Source organism: Ascaphus truei, chromosome 7, assembly GCF_040206685.1.
Source record: "Ascaphus truei isolate aAscTru1 chromosome 7, aAscTru1.hap1, whole genome shotgun sequence".
Classification (NCBI taxonomy): domain Eukaryota; kingdom Metazoa; phylum Chordata; class Amphibia; order Anura; family Ascaphidae; genus Ascaphus; species Ascaphus truei.
In genome coordinates this window covers 23,816,297-23,836,336 of record NC_134489.1, presented here as the reverse complement: position 1 = coordinate 23,836,336, position 20,040 = coordinate 23,816,297, and the positions used below count along the sequence as shown (strand labels likewise).

Below are 20,040 nucleotides of genomic sequence, written 5' to 3'. Positions count from 1 at the left end.
TTGCTGATGCCCATGGAGTTCTTAAGGGGTTAATAGAGGGTTGGGAAGTGAGGGTGCCTAATGTCCAGTTGCTCTGGGTTTGTTAACAGAGCAGTCCTGATATTGGACCATACAGATAAAGGATGGAAGTGCAGAAATCCCTATTTATATACAGGGTCAGGGGTCAGACACACTCAGCTACTCACAGCCTTGTATAACTGTTCCCTGCTCTGTACCCTTACCCTGGGACACATTATGAGAGGCAGGAGGTGAGAATTCAGGGATCAGGAGGAGACAGGATGGTCCAACGCAGAGCAGCTTTCATGTAGCTTAGGGGACTAACTGAGATACGCAAAACATGAAGCGGTCTATTCTGCATTGGAGTTTGATGCTGCCTCCTAGTGGACACAGCGAGAAAATGTGATGGACAAAATACATACTCATGCAGACAAGGAGTCTGCCCAGAATCACTCAGCCAGTCTTAGGGCAGCTCCATACTGCTGCAGACCCTGCTTACTAGGGGCAAGGGTAACTCAATGGAAAGAAGTCTCACTCATTAGGAGTGGGACTCACTTTTTGGTAAGAAGCCTTGCTCATTTGACGTGGATCTCACACATTTGAAGAAAGTCTCACTTACTGGGGTTCATTGTATTGTATGTCTTTATTTATATAGCGCCATTAGTGTACATAGCGCTTCACTGCAGTAATACACGTGACAATCATATAAATAACAAATAATACAAATAACAGGTCATGGGACTAAGTGCGTCAGACAAAAGTTACATTTAGGAAGAGTCCCTGCTCCGAGGAGCTTACAATCTAATTGGTAGGTAGGGGTACGTACAGAGACAGTAGGAGGGCATTCAGGTAAGTGCGTCTGCAGGGGGTCCAGCTTGATGTATCATGTGTATAGTATTAGCCACAGTGCTACTCATATGCTTCAAGGAAGTGTGTCTTAAGGTGGGTCTTAAAGGTGGATAGAGAGGGTGCTAGTCGGGTATTGAGGGGAAGGGCATTCCAGAGGTGTGGGGCAGTCAGTGAGAAAGGTTTAAGGCGAGAGAGGGCTTTAGATACAAAGGGGGTAGAGAGAAGACATCCTTAAGAACGCAAGAGTCGGGATGGTGCATAACGAGAAATTAGGGCTGAGATGTAAGGAGGGGCAGAAGCGTGTAAAGCTTTAAAAGTGAGGAGGAGAATTGAGTGTGAGATGCGGGATTTGATAGGAAACCAGGAGAGGGATTTCAGCAGGGGAGACACTGAGACAGATTTAGGAAAGAGTAGAGTGATTCTGGCAGCAGCGTTTAGGATAGATTGTAGGGGAGACAGGTGAGAGGCAGGAAGGCCGGACAGCAGGAGGTTACAGTAATCGAGACGGGAGAGAATGAGTGCCTGAGTCAGAGTTTTAGCAGTCGAGCAACAGAGGAAAGGGCGTATCTTTTTTATATTGTGGAGGAAAAAGGGACAGGTTTTAGAAACGTTCTGAATGTGAGCGGAGACTGTGAGAGAGGAGTTGAGTGTGACCCCTAGGCAGCGTGCTTGGGCTTGTCACTCTTTGGAAATATAGATATGTAGTATAGCAGGGATGCTAAACTCCACTCCTCAAGACCTCCCAACAGGTCAGGTTTTCAGTATATCCCAGCTCTTCAGCACAGGTGGCTCAATCAGAGGCTCTGGTTGAGCCACTTGTGCTGAAGCAGGGACTGATTGAGACACCTGTGCAGAAGCTGATGATATCCTGAAAACGTGACCTGTTGGGAGGTCTTCAGGACTGGAGTTGAGCCCCCCTATAGTATAGTATGGTGCTGGGCTCTATAATATATCACAGTGCTGTGGGTTAAATCCAATTAAACTCCCAGCAAGTGCGCCTCCCTCCCCAGAGCGGTGGGAAGCTGCTCTGAGCTGCAGTCGCAATCTCAGATACTTTGTGACCTGATACATTATTAAAGCTGCCGTTTTCTGGCTGTGTCTGTTGTCCTGAGCTCCCAGTCCTGTACAGCACCTCGTGGGGGGGGGGGGGGGGGGGGAGGGAGGGAGGGGAGATATTTTCCACCTGGGGCAGAGAGAGAGGGGGAGCCATGGGCCTTTTGGTCTTAAATAGACAGACGGGTGCTTTCTGTTACTGCTTCTCCGTCTCCCTGTAGGCTGCAGCACTAGAAGTGCACTGCTGGGATTCCACCCCTGGTGCGGCTGCATGCCTGTGAATTATATTTCTAATGCTCTGATAGGTGCTCCATAAATACATGTTATTATTAGGGCTGCAGCTGCTTTATCTGAGCAGCTTTCTTATCTTGAATTCCTTGATTATTACTCTCTGAGAGGCGTCAGAGGAGGAAGGATGGTGTTTAAACATCTGACAATGTTTCAGGCACGAGGCGGTTAATTTACCCTGTCCTCATATGCAGGATATGAGAACACTGAGAAATGGTAACATTATGTACAGCACTGACAATCAGCCATATGTAACAAACAAGAGTAATATCATTGTATTGCATCTGCTTATCTCTTAAAGCTGCAGACCAAGCAATGTCCTACGTGTGTTATTTTAAAAAATCAGTTCTGTACTATGAGAAAATACTTGTGGCATTTAAAAAAAACCTCTGAATTATATATTTAATGTATTATAATGTAACAAGCATTTTGTGTTTCAATAGCAACCATTTACAAAGTCACATCCCCTTCCTCTTCTGAAAAAGGCTCTGGCACACCCCTTTTTGAGCCCTGCCCTCTCTCTAGCAGTGCACCTTGTATCTAGTGACTGTCTGGTCACATGATCTCCCCCACAGAACTTTGCATCTTTGGTCCTCTTCTGTTGCACTGAAGCCATTTAGTGAACCCCGAGCCGAATCTTCACCAATCGATCACAAGAGAACGGATCGATCGGCAACTTAGCTAATTACATATCATTGTGTGGATTGTATTGATGCACATAATAAAAGGGAAAAAAATTGCATAAAAAAAACCTGGCAGCTTGGACTGCGGCTTTAAAACAGATCTTAGATTGTAAGCTCTCTGGGCCAGGGATTGCTTTTTTAATTCTATCTTTAGGCTTCCTGTGTATTTCATTTATTGTACAGTGCTGAGTGCATGTTCAGCTCTATGCAGGGATAATACCAATACTACTGCTAATAACAATGCCCTGCATTGCGGGTCCCTCGCCAGGTACTCAGCATTACTGTAGGTGCAGTGGAAGACACTTGCCTTTGCCGTGACCTCTCCCTGGAGTGTGACCTCTCTCTGGAACTGGAGTGAGGTCGTGTCTCTGTCGGAGGCAGGAACTCCTTGCTCCATCTCCTGGCGCTCTGTCGGACAGTCATCACACAGCTGGGAAGAGAGCACACTGCCAATAACCTGAAAGTGGCAGAGAGAGAGAAAGATAATGTCTCTTTAGTGTGAGAAACATTACTGCTGAGCTACCTACACTGAAGCAGTGGTGGCAGGGGACATTGGTGGCAGGGGACATTGATGGCAGGGGACATTGTTACAAAACCTGACTTCCCAATTTTGATTCACCCCAATATTTCTTCTTTTGCACCTTCACCTGGAAACATTGTTACTACAGAGGGTCCCTTGGTTGCCTGGGCCCAGGTAACCCTCCCACCTTTGTGTTGCTTGGAATTTGTGACAGGCATTGGGTGACAATGACCGTGTATAAGCCACATCCTCCAGCTGGCCCCGTGTAACTGCTCCAGTCTTGGTTTCGGATGATCAATTTTAGAGAACTATTGATGCTACCTGTAGACCACCAGTGGGAATACAAGGTCCAAGGCTGGGGTCTCTATTATATGGGTGGGCTGGTCACTGAGGCTGGTTATATAAATACATCGATGTGGGGGGCAGAGAAGGGTCCCACCCGCACGGCCATTCCCTTTACTGAAACTCATCTATTTTCTCTTGTTCCTGTCCAAGCACCTTTAACCTTTTTTTTGTAAACTCTATATTCTCACACATTTTCTGCTGGGCGGCTGTTCCACGCACACACCACCCTCCCTAATCCATGCTTTTCTAGGGATGAGTGTAAACACAAAAATGTTCTGATACAAACACACAATAAATAGACTTCTCTTCAGATGCTCTGAACTTTAAATTGTGGCCTTTTCTATTCCCACTGCAAGTGGAAAGGTACATTGAGGGAAACAGGACCAGTCTATAGTCGGGGAGGCAGGTCTACATTATAGGGTGTCCTCTCTATAGATGGATCAACAGTTTCAGATATAGCAGGACATCAACTGGATATGGAGGCAAGGTTGTCCCAAAAATGCTACGCAGCACAAGACACAAAGGAAGTAGCTTACCTTAGTGTCACCAGCCCGGGCTACAGACCCATGGAGACTGTCACCTTCTGCTCCAGTCACAGAATAACTGGGGACATCACTTCATCTTCTTATCCTCTCAGCTCTTCCCTCCCATCAGTGTTATCCTCACAACTCTCTTTGGCTTTGTCTAAACTCCAGATCAGTCCTGGTACTGGATGCAGAGAGCACCTGTCTAACAGACTGCTCTGTGTACGGAGTGAAGCTCAGCTTCCCCCCCTCTCTCTCCCTTTTCTGAATTATTTGCTGCTTCTTTCTTGCTTCCTTCCTTCCTTCCTGGATGCCTCTACTCCCTATGGCCCCATCCCAGGCTGGCAGGCTTCACTGCGCTGGCACTGCCCTCAGGCACACATCCCTGCAGAGGGCACAGGAAGAAAGAAAGACGGGTCAGAGGGGACAAGGGGAGAGGCACAGCTTAGGGTAAAAATGAGGGGGGATCTTAGAGGAGATGGTATTTATAAAGAAGAGGGGAAGGGAGCAGATTATATTTAGGATGGAGCAAGGAAATAGGATAGAGAATGTTACTACTTGCTGTAGATATACATTGTTGGGGCTCTAGGTTACATGGGGCTTATTCTAGGTTGTGAGGATCATAGAGCTCTCCTGGGATGTGAGGACCATAGAGCTCTCCTGGTTTGTGAGGACCATAAAGCTCTCTTGGGATGTGAGGACCATAGAGCTCTCCTGGGAATTGAGGTCACTAGAGCTCTCCTGGGAATTGAGGTCACTAGAGCTCTCCTGGGATGTGAGGTCACTAGAGCTCTCCTGGGATGTGAGGACCATAGAGCTCTCTTGGGATGTGAGGACCATAGAGCTCTCCTGGGATGTGTGGACCACAGAGCTGTCCTTGGATGTGAGGACCATAGAGCTCTCCTGGGATGTGAGGACCATAGAGCTCTCCTGGGATGTGAGGACCATAGAGCTCTCCTGGGATGTGAGGACCATAGAGCTCTCCTGGGATGTGAGGACCATAGAGCTGTCCTGGAGACTCTCATTAAAACAATAATGTCACCTAGTGCTGCAATGGGGTGGGGAGCTCATTCCAACACACTAATCCCATCTGTACTTTTACCAGTCAGGAATTGGGGGCCTAAAACCCGTGTGAGAGAAGACTGCACCCATCATATTCATTCAGTCTGTGGAGGCAGAGAGATTTTGAAGAGGGTGACTTATGGAAGCAGTGTGTGCATGTACGTGTGTGTGTCTTTTTGCGTGCGTGCGTCCGAGTGTGCATGTATGTGTGTGTGTGTGTGTGTGTGTGTGTGTGTATGAACATGCGTTTGTGCGTGTCTGTGTGGGCACGGTGTGTGTGTCTTTTTTGTCTGTGGAGGGACTGGGGAGTCTCTCCCTAATCTCAAATCTTCATTACCAACCCAATAAATCCAGTAGCCTTGATTATCTAAAGATCAGACCTCACTCTTACACAACGCACTTACTCACCCTCTCTGCTGGGTACAGATACACCCTATGCATTTACATTTGCTACTGCCTCTGTGTGTCTCCTGCTGTCTCACTCACTTTGCGTGGTGCAAGTCCCACTGGTGACATTGTGTGGATGATGCTCTTGTTAGTTTCGTGTCTGTGCCAGTATTGTCCTGTGTGTTACACTCTATAAAGGATGCAGTCTTATTACCTGTAGTAGTGATGGCTTTGTGGGTCAGACTGGGGCACGTATTGAAGGTGAAGAGAAGGGAGAGGTCTGAACTTGCACAGAGAGGAGGGCAGAAAAATCAGAACTGGCGCAGAACCAGAACGGCCTGCAGTCAGGATGGCACCGAGCCCATCGCTGCTGGCAAGCTCCAAAATACAACTATAAAAATGGCATCACGGGCGGAGAAAACACAGGGGCATGAAATATGGATGAGACTCTTCTCGTAAATAGTGCTGGCTGAGGAGATGTCTCGTTTATTGCTCATTAATTTGGATCAATTATTTACCGATGCTCTTACTGTGCTTTAAAAAGGTTCTCTGCCTCCCCACCTTTTACACTGCAGGAGCTGTGAAAATATCTCTAAATCAGCTCGTATGTGAACAGAGGCTACATACCTCATGTCCACCAGTGTCCAGAGGGCATTTATACCATGTCCACCAGTGTCCAGAGGTCATTTATACTATGTCCACCAGTGTCCAGAGGGAGGGCATTTATACCATGTCCACCAGTGTCCAGAGGGCATTTATACCATGTCCACCAGTGTCCAGGGGTCATTTATACCATGTCCACCAGTGTCCAGAGGGCATTTATACCATGTCCACCAGTGTCCAGGGGTCATTTATGCCATGTCCACCAGTGTCCAGAGGTCATTTATACCATGTCCACCAGTGTCCAGAGGGCATTTATACCATGTCCACCAGTGTCCAGAGATCATTTATACCATGTCCACCAGTGTCCAGAGGGCATTTATACCATGTCCACCAGTGTCCAGAGGGCATTTATACCATGTCCACCAGTGTCCAGAGGGCATTTATACCATGTCCACCAGTGTCCAGAGGGCATTTATACCATGTCCACCAGTGTCCAGGGGTCATTTATACCATGTCCACCAATGTCCAGAGGTCATTTATACCATGTTCACCAGTGTCCAGGGGTCATTTATACCATGTCCACCAGTGTCCAGAGGGCATTTATACCATGTCCACCAGTGTCCAGAGGTCATTTATACCATGTCCACCAGTGTCCATAGGTAATTTATACCATGTCCACCAATATCCAGAGGGCATTTATACCAATTCCAATCTGGCTTTCACCCCAAACACTCCATGGTAACTACCCTGCTAAAAGTTTGCAATGAAATCCAGTGTGGAATGGAACGGGGACAACACACTGGTGCAATATTTCTATATTTTGAAAAGGCTTTTGATACTGTTGATCATGTTATCTTGCATATCAAACTCCAGTGCTCTGTATGCAAATGACACAATCTTATATGCACACAGCCCTAGCCTCTCCGACCTTGAACACATACTTCAATTTGACTTTTTGAGACTTGAAAATTGGATTTCCCAAAACAAACTGTTTTTAAACACTGACAAGACTGTAACAAGGGTATTTGGGACCATGACTAAATTTTTAAAGCTTCCAGTGACTGAGCTCCAGATCAGAACCATCGCTAACACCACCCTAACTCCTGTTACTAGTTTTAAATACCTGGGCATATGGTTTGACTCCCATTTAACATTTGGGATGCACATTGATGCCCTGACATCCAAAACCTATGCCAAACTAGGTGTACTTTACAGGAACAAATCCTCCCTAAGTCTGCTGGTCAGGAAGCGTATCAAACAGCAGATGCTAATGCCAATTATCAACTATGGGGACATAGTATACGGCTCGGCACTGCAAACCCTCCTTAACAAACTTGCCACTTTGTTCTCCAATGTAACTACAACATACATAGGGCCTCATGCAGAGAGCAGCGAATTTTAAAAATGGCGAATTTCATAAAAAGGAGCTTTTTTGGAGAGTTTTAATCTCCATATGCAGAAAAGTGCGAATTCTGCTATGTTTAACATGGATGCGTCTGGCGAGTTTAAATTGGCGAGATGCGCGCTTCGGAAACATGTAAAAACAAATTCGCGCCTTTTTTTTTCCCTTTGCAATGGCCGCGAGCGCCAGTTTTTTTTGGCGAGGCAAAACGGAGACAATCGCGCCATTTTATTGGCGCGAACAGCCGCTAGATGCCGTTCGCGCCTCTCTGCATACGGATATATTTTAAACTGGCGAGATTGCGGTTCTCGCCAGCCGCGAGGCGAGTTTTACAAATAGAAATGAAAAATTGGCGCGATTTTCGGAAATCTCCATTTTCTGCTGTTTTCTGCGCGATTATCTCCAAAAAATGGCGAATTTCGAAAATTCGCTGCTCTCTGCATAGGCCCCATAGTATTGTATTGTATTGTATGTCTTTATTTATACAGCGCCAAAGGTGTACTCAGCGCTTCCCAAAGAATACCGTAGAGGGAATTATAATTATACAATAAGTGCAGCAAAATCAGACAATAGGAAAGGAAATCCCTGCCCGAAGAGCTTACAATCTAAGAGGTTTAATGGGAAACTTACATCACTGTGAAATGCTCAAAGAACTAGATTGGTCATCACTTGAGTCTAGGCGCAAAGTTCATCTCTCCTGTCTTGCCTTCAAATACTTTCTGGGCAAGCTACCCAGCTACCTGAACAAGCTCCTCACCCCTACCACACGCAGCACTTATCACCTGAGATCAGACTCCAAAAGACTGTTCATGGTCCCAAGGCTCAACAAAGTATCCGGACGTTCCTCCTTCTCTTACCGTGCACCCCAAAACTGGAACAACCTACCAGAGACTCTCACATCCACCACCAGTCTAAATTCTTTCAAAACTAAAGCTGTCTCAGATTTTAATCTGGTCTGCAACTGTTACATATGCCTATAATATATATTACTACCCTGTTCACTTATGTAACTATGTATTTGTATCCATGTGTAGCCCTCTTTCCCCCCCCCCCCTTAAGTGAGATTGGGGTGTGTAGGTGTATCTGACTACTTCTCAGTGTGGTGCTATACCTGTTGGCTCACAGGAGGGCTGAGCTTCCGCCATGGGGAACCTGGGGCATTTATACTAGGGATACTTATTTCCAACGATGCAGCGCCTCCACCTGCGATGGCTCCCACCATAGGGGGAGTGGTTCCTCGCAGGACAATCACAATAAATCGATACTCACACAGATAATATATATATATATTTATATTAACTAGGGACTTTACTGAACATGCAAGAAAACAGATCACGGTAATATCATCATAACCTGTGTCCCTCTCTAGAGGAGACACTTACTGCGTCGCGCAGGATGCTTCCCCAACACTAGGTGATCCCACCCAGTGTCCCGAGAATCCCCATCCAATGTCCCGCACTCTAGTAGAGAACGTGGGTGACTGCGCAGTCACTAATTAATGTGTTAGGCCTGTTGGTGCACATGTGATTCAGAGTTACCTGCCGAGCACTCCGGTGCTCGGGCCTGCAACAATCTTCTCAAAGGGTCAGACGTGCGATGCATCCGTCTGATCCTATCCAGGTGATTTCTCCAGGGACCCTAACGTGGGTCCAACCGCTTCACGGGAACAGCAACCGCCGCTATATCCCTATCTCGCTAACGGGCAGTAGCGTGACAGGAACCCTAGCCTAGGGCCTGTCCCTGATGTACCGCAACCTGAGGTGACTTGGGGGAAACTCCTAGGGCCTGCGGGGTAATAACCTGCCCCACTCCCCTAACTCGTCCCAGTCCTGACTCTCACTGAACACTAACACTAGCAGCTACGCACTGCAACCTTCGGAACGCGTACAGCAACTTGCTGCACACTAGCACTATGCCTTCGTGTCAGGCCTCACAACACCGCCAGCCGTGATCCTGACAAGACAGCATTCACACGCACTAAGGGCAGCGTCCCTATCTTGGGCCGTCCCTCAGCACTTACCCACTACCCTGGTGGGGAGTTGGGGCCTTACTTGGGATGTGGGGGACCTTACTCGATGCAGGAGCTGCACATGCTCTCTGCACCCTTCCTTCCCTCACAGCTCCCCAGCTCCAACTGCCGTTCTCAGCGCGCGAAATGTATCTTATTGCTCCCTCTAGAAATCCTTGGCCCTTATTGGCCACACGGAGGCACCTGCCCCTAAGCCTCATGGGAGTTGTAGTCCCGTGGAGGCTGCAAATACATTGGGGCCGCGTGCGCGCCTTTCCTGCGCCTGCGCTAACCCCTAATGGCCGTCGCAACCTCTCTAGGCTCTGTCCTGCGCATGCGCGACCTCTCTGGAGCTCTCCTGCCGCCTGGCTATCCCTGCGCATGCGCGAGCTGTTGCGCAATGGCGGCGCCCTGTACCCTGAGCCGCCGGGGCCTCGGCAACGCGATCGCGGCCCTAACAACGGGCCGCTCGCGTCCCCGGCAACCGGCCGCATCAGGGAACAGCGTGCGACTCCCCGCTCCGGCCCCCACCCTTGGAAGTAGCCGACGGGCCCGGCGCTGGCTCCGACGGCACCCGCGACCGCACTGCTCCAAGGGAGGGGGGTCTCAAGGAGCTGCGGGAGCTCCAGGCTACACATGTATTATTTGTCCTCATAACTCTGTGCCCAGGACATACTTGAAAACGAGAGGTAACTCTCAATGTATTACTTCCTGGTAAAACATTTGAGAAATATAAATAAATAATTTATACCATTTCCAACCTGGTTCTGGAGGCTACATATCCCATGTCCACCAATGGCCACATATATCATGTCCACCAGTGGCCACATATCCCATGTCTACCAGATTTCAGAAGCCACATACACCATGTCCACCAGTGTCCAGAGGCCTGAGATTCAATGTCCACCAGTTTCCAGAGAAAAAAGGGCCTACTTTTCAAAGACTCTGGTTGCAAAACGGAGGCAGAATAGGTACAGTAAAAGTGCACCAGACTCATTGTTTGTTTGTTTGATAAATATGGCCGTTGGGTACGAATATCACAGCCAGGAGACCTTGAGAAATAATCCGCATAGTGCTTGAATGTCTCCCTTGACCACTGTGGGTTTAGATTGGTTTTGGACATTTTGGAGCCTGATCTGGCTGAGGCTTGAAAGGTTATTTATCAAAAGGTTGTAAAAATACCATCCTTTCCTAAATATGGTGCTGTGTTTTGCATATTTTTTTTTTTTACATATAGAGATAAAGTAATCTGTGAGTATCTTTACTATATAAAAGCTACAATGGTGCCTGGGATCAATGTATTGTATATATACTTAGGTTTGGCCCCTGCTGCAGCTTGACTATAGAGCAAGGGAAACGGTGCTGCAAGGGGTATATAACTTAATGCACAAATAGACAGACAGAACCCCTATTGATAGCACTCTGTTTCAGTGTGATTTGGTGATTAATTTAAAATAACTTTATTAAATGACAGTAACGTTAAAATATTGGGGTTTAAAACAAGGATTAAATATAACCAAGTGTTACTTAATCTATTGGAGATGTATGTCCAAGAGATTGTACAGTGGTATTTTAATGTCCAGTGTTAGGATGGTTCACTGGCCCTAGTGTTCCTCATATGGAGTGAATGGGCTAGAGGTCTCTGTAGTTATACCGGCAGTTGGAACCACAGATAAAGTGCCCCAGTATGATATACTAGCTGGTGCTCTTATATATGACCTGTACTATGCTGTATAAGTGATGCAGCTAATAGTACATTATAGATTAGATAGAGTCAAATCTAGGTCTGAGTGCACCTACTGTTGTATTACTGACGCCACCCTATATAGATGGTGGTTTATCTGTGATTACCTTAGCCTTGACAAAGCACTCGCGAAACGCGCGCGTCGGCAACCACGTGACCACGTGCACGGGGAGGAGCCCGAGTTCACATACACTGACTCAGTGTGATATAGGAAGTCAGCGTGGCTCAACCCGTGCGCATTAAAGGACTGCTATTAGACCCAATGGACTCAGCAGTCACACACTTCCAACGGCATACAAATATCTGGCAATGTACTATAATATCCATCTAGGCAGCCTGAATGCTACTTATCTCTCACAGCATTAAGCTTGCAGGGCATTATATATAAGCAATACGGCACCTGTACCAGCTATTAACCTCTGGCGTGCCAGACAATAACCACATATGAGGAGTACTGCACCAATTAGGGAAAGGTCTTTAAATTTTGACCGGTATACACACCCTATAAGGCACAGTACTCCGCTGAAAACTCTGTATTTGCATATACAGGAGTTCCAGCAGTGCCATCATACTTACCAGTATTGTATCATCTATACTAGTATTCACTACAGCCCGGTCATCAAACACCTGGGATGTACATGTACTTAGTACTACAAGCCTGCACCTATATACCACCATCTATATAGGGTGGCGTCAGTAATACAACAGTAGGTGCACTCAGACCTAGATTTGACTCTATCTAATCTATAATGTACTATTAGCTGCATCACTTATACAGCATAGTACAGGTCATATATAAGAGCACCAGCTAGTATATCATACTGGGGCACTTTATCTGTGGTTCCAACTGCCGGTATAACTACAGAGACCTCTAGCCCATTCACTCCATATGAGGAACACTAGGGCCAGTGAACCATCCTAACACTGGACATTAAAATACCACTGTACAATCTCTTGGACATACATATCCAATAGATTAAGTAACACTTGGTTATATTTAATCCTTGTTTTAAACCCCAATATTTTAACGTTACTGTCATTTAATAAAGTTATTTTAAATTAATCACCAAATCACACTGAAACAGAGTGCTATCAATAGGGGTTCTATCTGTCTATTTGTGCATCAATGTATTGTAGTAAAACCTGAACTAGGTGCACAGGTAGTGATAATATGGAACAAGAGAAACCCTATCCTTATCAGAGAACCAATACTGTCAAGGGGAGGCAGAGAGGGGGAACTGTACAATAACTTGCTGAACACAGTGACATCACACAGTGACATCACACAGTAGGGAGCAGTCAGAGGAAATCAAACCCCTCCCAAGTCTAACGTTTAAATAATAATTACAAATACTTATAGTAGGTGTCAGATTTTAAGTTTAAAAAAAAAAGGTATACATTACCCATATGAGACCCCTTACACAGATCACTGGAATCCTGTATGCTTTGGGCTTTGGAGGGATTGCCCCTTTAAGGTGCTCCCTAAGGGGGTGACTGACTGGTTCAGGGCAGATGGATGTTTCCTCCGTGCTGGTTATACATTTTATTGCTGCGCTATTTTTATAATGCCCTTGTGCGTCTCCCCTCTACTGACCCTGTGTGTTAATGACTGTTGAATGACCTGCGTGTGAACTCCCCATCCCCTGGACCAGGAGTGACCAACTCCAGTCCTCAAGGGCCACCAACAGGTCAGGTTATAAGGTTATCCCTGCTGCAGCACAGGGATTGAGCTACATGTGCTGAAGCAGGGATATGCTTAAAACCTGCCTTGTCTGTGGCCCTTGAGGACTGGAGTTGGCGACTCCTGCCTTAGAAAAAGTGTACCAGACACAGGCAGCGAGGGACCCCCCAAAGCCATGCTGCAGCCCTCCTATGGGGTTACTCAGAGAGGTTTCTGGTGAAAATGCCACTCTCCTCCTGGGTAAAGATAAGAGCTGATAAGACTGCAGGGCACGTGTATCAGAGCCAGCTCTCTATAATAACCTCATGTATTATGCATGGCACAGCCTGGGAGTGCTGACAACCCTCTGCCATGCAACGTGTGGGACACCCCGGGGAGCCATCACATGCAACTTCTCCTAGGCTGCTCTCATTAGGGATTCAACACAGGACAGGGCTGGATTCCAGCTGATTGGCCGCTCTCCACAACCCGATACTATGTTCTCGTGTATTTGATTGGGCTTCTGTGAACATGCTTTTGGGATGTTGTTCGTACATGACACTCCGGTCCCTTCTTGGGATGTGATTGTGCTTTTATAATAGCTTATTTGTTTTAGTGATATCTGTGCATGCAGAAATGTACATGGCTGAGCAATACAAGTGCCCAGGATACCTGCCCTGAAGAGCCTGCAATCCGTTTTTGGTACCCAAGGCACAGGAAATGTATGTCACTTTCCCTACATCACACAGAGCTGGTGCAGGGTTTCCCACTAATGGGAAAGGCAGGTCCTCTCCCATTGTAATGTCGATCGTGAGGAGGGAAAATTGAACCGGGTCTTTACGAGTAACAGACATTGCATGATACATCTGAATCTTATAGGAGTATGAAGTATCAACCTCCATCTCACGAGGCCTACACTCCATCGCATCGATTCTCGCCCACGCTGCTAACTTACACATATTAATGTAGAATCAATGTCTTTGTTTTCATGTGACATTTTCTCACCTCTGAAGAGGGATGCTAGTTAGCGCAGGCAGACAGCCGCCAGCGTGCAATGTGCGTGTTTGTTTCATTGCAGACTGCGGAGAATCCTGCTCTGTGATATAAACTCAATGTACACACTAGTGAGGGAAGCTTCTCTGATCTCCGTACTCTCAGGCTGCATCAATCACTCAAGCGTTAGCTGCGCTTACTTACAGTGCCGGCGACGGTGACAGCGACGTCGCGTCAAAACAAATACATTGCCGCCGTCACGTAAGGCCGTGCTTAGTCACGGCGACGGCGCCCAAACACAAATGCATTGTCGCCGCCGCGTGCGCTCATTGTAACGGCGACAAAGCGACGCGATTTTCGGAAGCCGGGAATATTTGATTTTTCAGGGGCTGCCGCCTCATGTGACAGCCCCTAAACCAATCAATGGCCTGGTCGCCCGCGACGCCGCCGCAAAAGCAAAATACAACTTTTGCTAGCGGCGCCGGGTGACGTCATGCGTCGCCGGCACTATAGGCGCAGCCTAAGGGACGGAGCGACGGCTTGGTCGCGATCGCTGGAAGTCATTTCAATTAGATTTTTCCAGCGACCGCAGCGCGACGTCGCCGGCACTATAAGCGCAGCTTTACTCCTCCTTCCCTGGCCCTCACACTTTAGGTAACACTGACACCCAGTGGCTAAGAGTAGCACAACATTTGGGACACCATGTCCAATGTTTTCACTATGGTACATCCATGCTACTTCCTGTAACCCATCCTCTGCCCTCCGGTCTACACGTTATAGGCTCCATGTGTTTCCTATAAGTGCAGAATGATATTATATAGAAAAGGTTTAATTAAATACCTATTAAAGGACCGACAACAGGATTCCCTATGAATATCATGTGTACAGAGAATTCAGAACTTCACATTACACTTCAATGTGTAAAGAATGTTCCTAACCTCACAGGTCTCTTCTTCATGTGTACAGAGCTTTCCAAACCTCACAGGTCTCTTCTTCATGTGTACAAAGCTTTCCAACCCTTGCAGGTCTCTTCTTCATGTGTACAGAGCTTTCCAAACCTCACAGGTCTCTTCCTCATGTGTACAGAGCTTTGCCAACCTCTCAGGTCTCTTCTTCATGCTCAACTTGTTAACAGTTCTCCAGGACTAATACAGTTACTAGAACACTGTACAGAAAAGGAACAAGAAAATATTTTCAGAACGTAAGAATGTGGCACCAAACACAAGGACGTCTGAATAACAATATCTGCATTGATACTTCTGTGGATTCCGATGGAGTTATCACCCATTTGTTAATATTACAAGGCGATTAAAGGACAAACCCAGCAGCTTAAAGTGCTACAATAATTCTATAATGGGCTGAAAACCACTTATTTAATCAATAGGAAGAAACTTCAAAGACGGATACAATGTCCTGAGTTCTGAATTTCCCACGTAGGTCGATAGAGAGACTGTGGCCCCAATGTGTCTTAAAGGAGGGAATTCATTCAGCTGTCCATCCTTTTGGGGGGTCTATTTGTTTATTTATTTGAGATCTGTTTTTGACCATTTCAGCGCTGTTTTTATTATTTTTTTAATATGATGCATCGTTCAGGTGATATAAGCGTTTGCAATATTAAGTGTTCGGGAGGTTAAAATGAAGCTCACCCCCCCCCCCCCCCCCATTCCCCCGCGGAGCCCAATGTAGGATACAGGTTACATGGTAACCTCAGGAGCTAGAGATTAAGAAAAGCGTATCGGCTTTTGGAGGCAGTGGGGGAATTTGCTGATTTAAAGCGGGCATATGGTGAAGTCCCAGTCCCTATATTGGCCCTATTGACCCCAGGTTAGTCCCTTTATCTTCAGGAGCCTGTAATGTAATTGTGCCCAGGGAAATCTGTATGTGTGCCTCTATAAGCAGCATATAAAATAGGCCTGAGGAGATGTGAGGCTCAGTCCAATGTGCTGCTGAGAGGTGAAATCATATCAGTCCTCCTCAGCCGACAGGAACCAGTGAAACACACAGCTCCCTCCCGGCTGGCTGTCCCACGTGGCTCCATGGAAGGGGAGCTAGACTTCTGTCAGCCACCAGGTGGCGCCTGAAACGACTGTAGGAAATGCAGCCTGATTGATCAGAGCAGATTGATGGGGAAGAACAGGAGGCATCAGGAGCAGCCCCTAACAACAGCTACATCCGGGATTCTGATTGGCTGCCCGACAAGTGACAGCATTAGGGACATATTGACAGGACCCAGCTCTAGTACAGGAGTTGTCAAGCCCGGTTCTGAAGGGCCACCAACAGTCAGTTTTTAAGGATAACCTGATTCAGCACAGGTGGCTCAATCATTTTTACTGAGCCACCAGTGCTGAAGCAGGGATATCCATAAAACCTGACCTGTTGGTGGCCCTTGAGGACTAAACTTGTACACCCCATGCACTAATAAAAAATAAAACAGTGGTACTGTGTATGATTAAGATGATTATGTAAGAAAGTGTGATTCTGTTAAACAAAACGCTGACATTTTCATAACCCCAATTTTACAAGGTGTAATATTTGTATTATTCATAATAATAATAATAATAATAATGTGTATGTGATATTGTTATGCTGCAAGCACAGGAAGCGTCATTGTATTACCCGTTGCAAGCAGATCTACAAGCTGTTGCAAGACCTCCTGCATCACACTGCATCACCTTCACCACCTCCTGCAAGCAGACCTACAAGGGAGGGGGGGAGAGAGAGGGGGGAGAGAGGGGGGGGAGAGAGGGGGGAGAGAGGGGGGGGAGAGAGGGGGGAGAGAGGGGGGGGGGGAGAGAGGGGGGAGAGAGGGGGGAGAGAGGGGGGGGGGAGAGAGGGGGGAGAGAGGGGGGGGGGAGAGAGGGGGGAGAGAGGGGGGGGGGAGAGAGGGGGGAGAGAGGGGGGGGGGGAGAGAGGGGGGAGAGAGGGGGGGGGGAGAGAGAGGGGGGGGGAGAGAGGGGGGAGAGAGGGGGGGGGGAGAGAGGGGGGAGAGGAGGGGGGGGGAGAGAGGGGGGAGAGAGGGGGGGAGAGAGGGGGGGGGGGAGAGAGGGGGGGGGGGGGAGAGAGGGGGGGGGAGAGGGGGGGGGAGAGAGGGGGAGGGAGGGGGGGAGAGAGGGGGGAGGGAGGGGGGGAGAGGGGGGAGGGAGGGGGGGGAGAGGGGGGGAGGGAGGGGGGGGAGAGAGGGGGGAGGGAGGGGGGGAGAGAGGGGGGAGGGAGGGGGGGAGAGAGGGGGGAGAGAGGGGGGAGGAGAGAGGGGGGGGGAGAGAGGGGGGGGGGAGGAGAGGGGTGGGGGGGAGAGCCTAGCCCCTGCGGTCAGGTGCCCCGTCGCAGAGTGACTCCAGGCTGCTGATTCTGGTACAAGGTCCCAATGCAGGTCTCCACGTAAGAGGACAACTGGAGTGCCAAAGACTGCCCCCATGTGTTCCCGAAGGCACAGAGCACATATATAATTAAATATGCAGAGCACGTCACTAAAACTGCACGGCTAATCTAAAGATAGACCGTGAGGAGAGACATTATATATTTATATTATATACATGATGCAGTGTATTACTGCTGCTGTATCCCTGGGGTGGCCAACTGCAGTCCTCAAGAGGCGAGCTACCAACAGGTCAGGTGTTCAGGTATCCCAGCTTCAGCACAGGTGGCTCAACCAGTCTCTGCTTGAGCACAGGTGGCTTAGTCTTTGACTAAGCCTCTGATTGAGCCACCTGTGAGGAAGCTGGGCTATCCTGAAAACCTGACCTGTTGGGGGGGGTCTTGGGGACTGGAGTTAAGAACCCCTGTAGTCCACTATCAGTACAAACTCTAGTGTATCAGTCCCCTGCTTCAGCACAGGTGGCTATGTAACTATGTATGCTTCAGCACAGGTGGCTCAGTCGAAGCCACCTGTGTTGAAGCAGGGATATCCTGAAAACCTGTCCTGTTGGAGGGGCTTGAGTACTGCAGTTGAGTACCCCTGCTGTAACCTCTCTCCCTCCACATCCTTAGGTTAGGTCGCCAGTGGCCACAGCGTGGCACGCGATGGCTGTGCACGACACACACAGGTACAGACCCTCTATCGGGCAGGCTCCAGTAGATGTGTGTGTCTTCCCGTGCGGCGACTCAATCACATGGTCGCCGGGCTGGCAATGGAAGGGCAGATATGCCCCGTCACGGCTGCATCCCACAGACCGCAGATTGTGGCTTTATTCTGTGCATGCCGCCATTCGCACGGGCAGCAGGAAGCACTAGGCCCGAAGCCTTAAATGTTCTTAAGGAGAGGGGGCTTCCGCACACGGAGAGGGGGCTTCCGCACACGGAGAGGGGGCTTCCGCACACGGAGAGGGGGCTTCCGCACACGGAGAGGGGGCTTCCGCACACGGAGCGAGAAAATAAAGCACGATTGAAATTAAAAAACGGAAATGTATACTGATACAGTACAGAAGATAAAATTAATGATTTGAATAAATACACGTGTGTCATCTAAGGAGTGGATAATAAACAGAGACCAAAGAGATCTAAAAAGAACAAAGGGATCATTACAGAGTATAACTCTAATAGCAAAAATACATAGCAAAATACTTATCCCATTAATACAAATATTCTGTGTGTAACTGGCTTGTAAAATATTAATGATGCTGTTTACATTCGTGTAAATGTCTGTTTCTTACTCGAGTGCACGTTCGGAGTATTTGGAAAGTTTGCACTAGGAATTGATGTGCTTTAATTAAACAGCTCCAATTAATCTTAATTGGGAAAGCTGATTTAATTAGCCAGAGGCTATTTAGGCAAGGTGAGCAGTCTTCTGATAATTCCCTTTGTGTATGCAGTGATTCTAGAGTGCAGAAAGTGCTGAGCATTATATATATATATAGCAGGGGTATGGAATTTTCTAAGGGGGGCGCTGAACCGGTCCCCGCGCTTACAGAGCCTCCGCGCGCTTCCCCACAACATTTAAACTGGTTGCCGGGGGAGTGCGGCCTCTGTAACAACCTCTTACCTTCTCTCCTGCATCACTACCTGCATCTTCTGCTAGTGGCGACATGTTGCCATGGCAACACGACAAAGCGACGTCAAATGATGCCGCAGAGATGAGATGTCGGAGAGCAGGTCAGAGGGCAGTGGTGGTGCTACTAATTACAGGGGCGGGGAGTGGGATGCGACATAAAAAGTGTGTGCACCCTGGATACACACAATTAGGGGGACCCCTCCCTTCCCTGTTCTATGGTGGGAGTCAGTGGGGGTTATAAGGTGGTAAGATGTATTTGCTGCAGTAAAAGACAAATACACAACCAACTCTTTGGAAATAAACATGTTGCACTGTTTAGTTTAGGGGTGCTCAGCTCCAGTCCTCTTTGCCTGGGTCACCTGGGCTATCCTTGGGGGGAGGGGGTCTTGGGGACTGGGGATGAACACCACTGGTACAGTGATGTCTTAGTGTGTATCTTCAAAGGCCAATGCTGCCTTCTTACATCATCTTTTCTCCCAGAAACAGCACTGTGCTAACTATAAGGCCCGGGCCATAGAGGGTTCAGCAGAGCGGAGGCGCGCTGACGCTGAAGCTCGCCTGCTGAAGTCAGCGCGATTCCATGGACTTGCAGGCGAGCCAGCGTGCGCGAAGGGAGCCGGGGGGGAGGTAGTTGGAGGCGGGGCATTGACGTCACTAGGCCAATCGCCCGCGACGCACTGACGTCAACATCACGGCGCCGTGACGTTGACGCTGCTTCAGGCTGATTGGATGTTTTCAGACGATAGCGCGCTGAAAAACAGCTTTGGCTGTCGGCTGAAAATTCCAAAGCCTCCGCACGCCTGCGGACGCTCGCGTGAGCCCCCTCTCAAGGCATCCTCATTGAGGATGCCGGGGCTCAGCGCGGAGCGTCCGCACGGCTCAGCGCGGCCTGTCCTTCTATGGACGCAGCCTAAGGCCTCGTTCAGGGTGCCAGA

At 48.3% G+C, this 20,040-nt stretch overlaps 1 protein-coding gene across 5 annotated transcripts in view; it reads right to left on the bottom strand.

The window, feature by feature from the left end:
- Positions 1-16,794, bottom strand: part of TRPM8 (transient receptor potential cation channel subfamily M member 8) — a 99,111-nt gene extending 82,317 nt beyond the window's left edge. For 4 of the 5 annotated variants that reach the window (XR_012802556.1, XM_075607352.1, XM_075607353.1 and 1 more), the window contains exons 1-4: positions 16,735-16,794; positions 15,057-15,283; positions 4,272-4,644; positions 3,178-3,327 (exon numbers count right to left, since the gene is read on the bottom strand). Coding sequence is in view for 4 of the 5 variants with exons in the window: in XM_075607352.1 (XP_075463467.1) it covers positions 3,178-3,293 (116 nt within the window). In the remaining variant the exon portion in view is untranslated. The remainder of the gene's footprint in view (positions 1-3,177; positions 3,328-4,271; positions 4,645-15,056; positions 15,284-16,734) is intronic. The other variant, XM_075607354.1, reaches the window with a different exon arrangement.
- Positions 16,795-20,040: the final 3,246 nt, after the last annotated feature.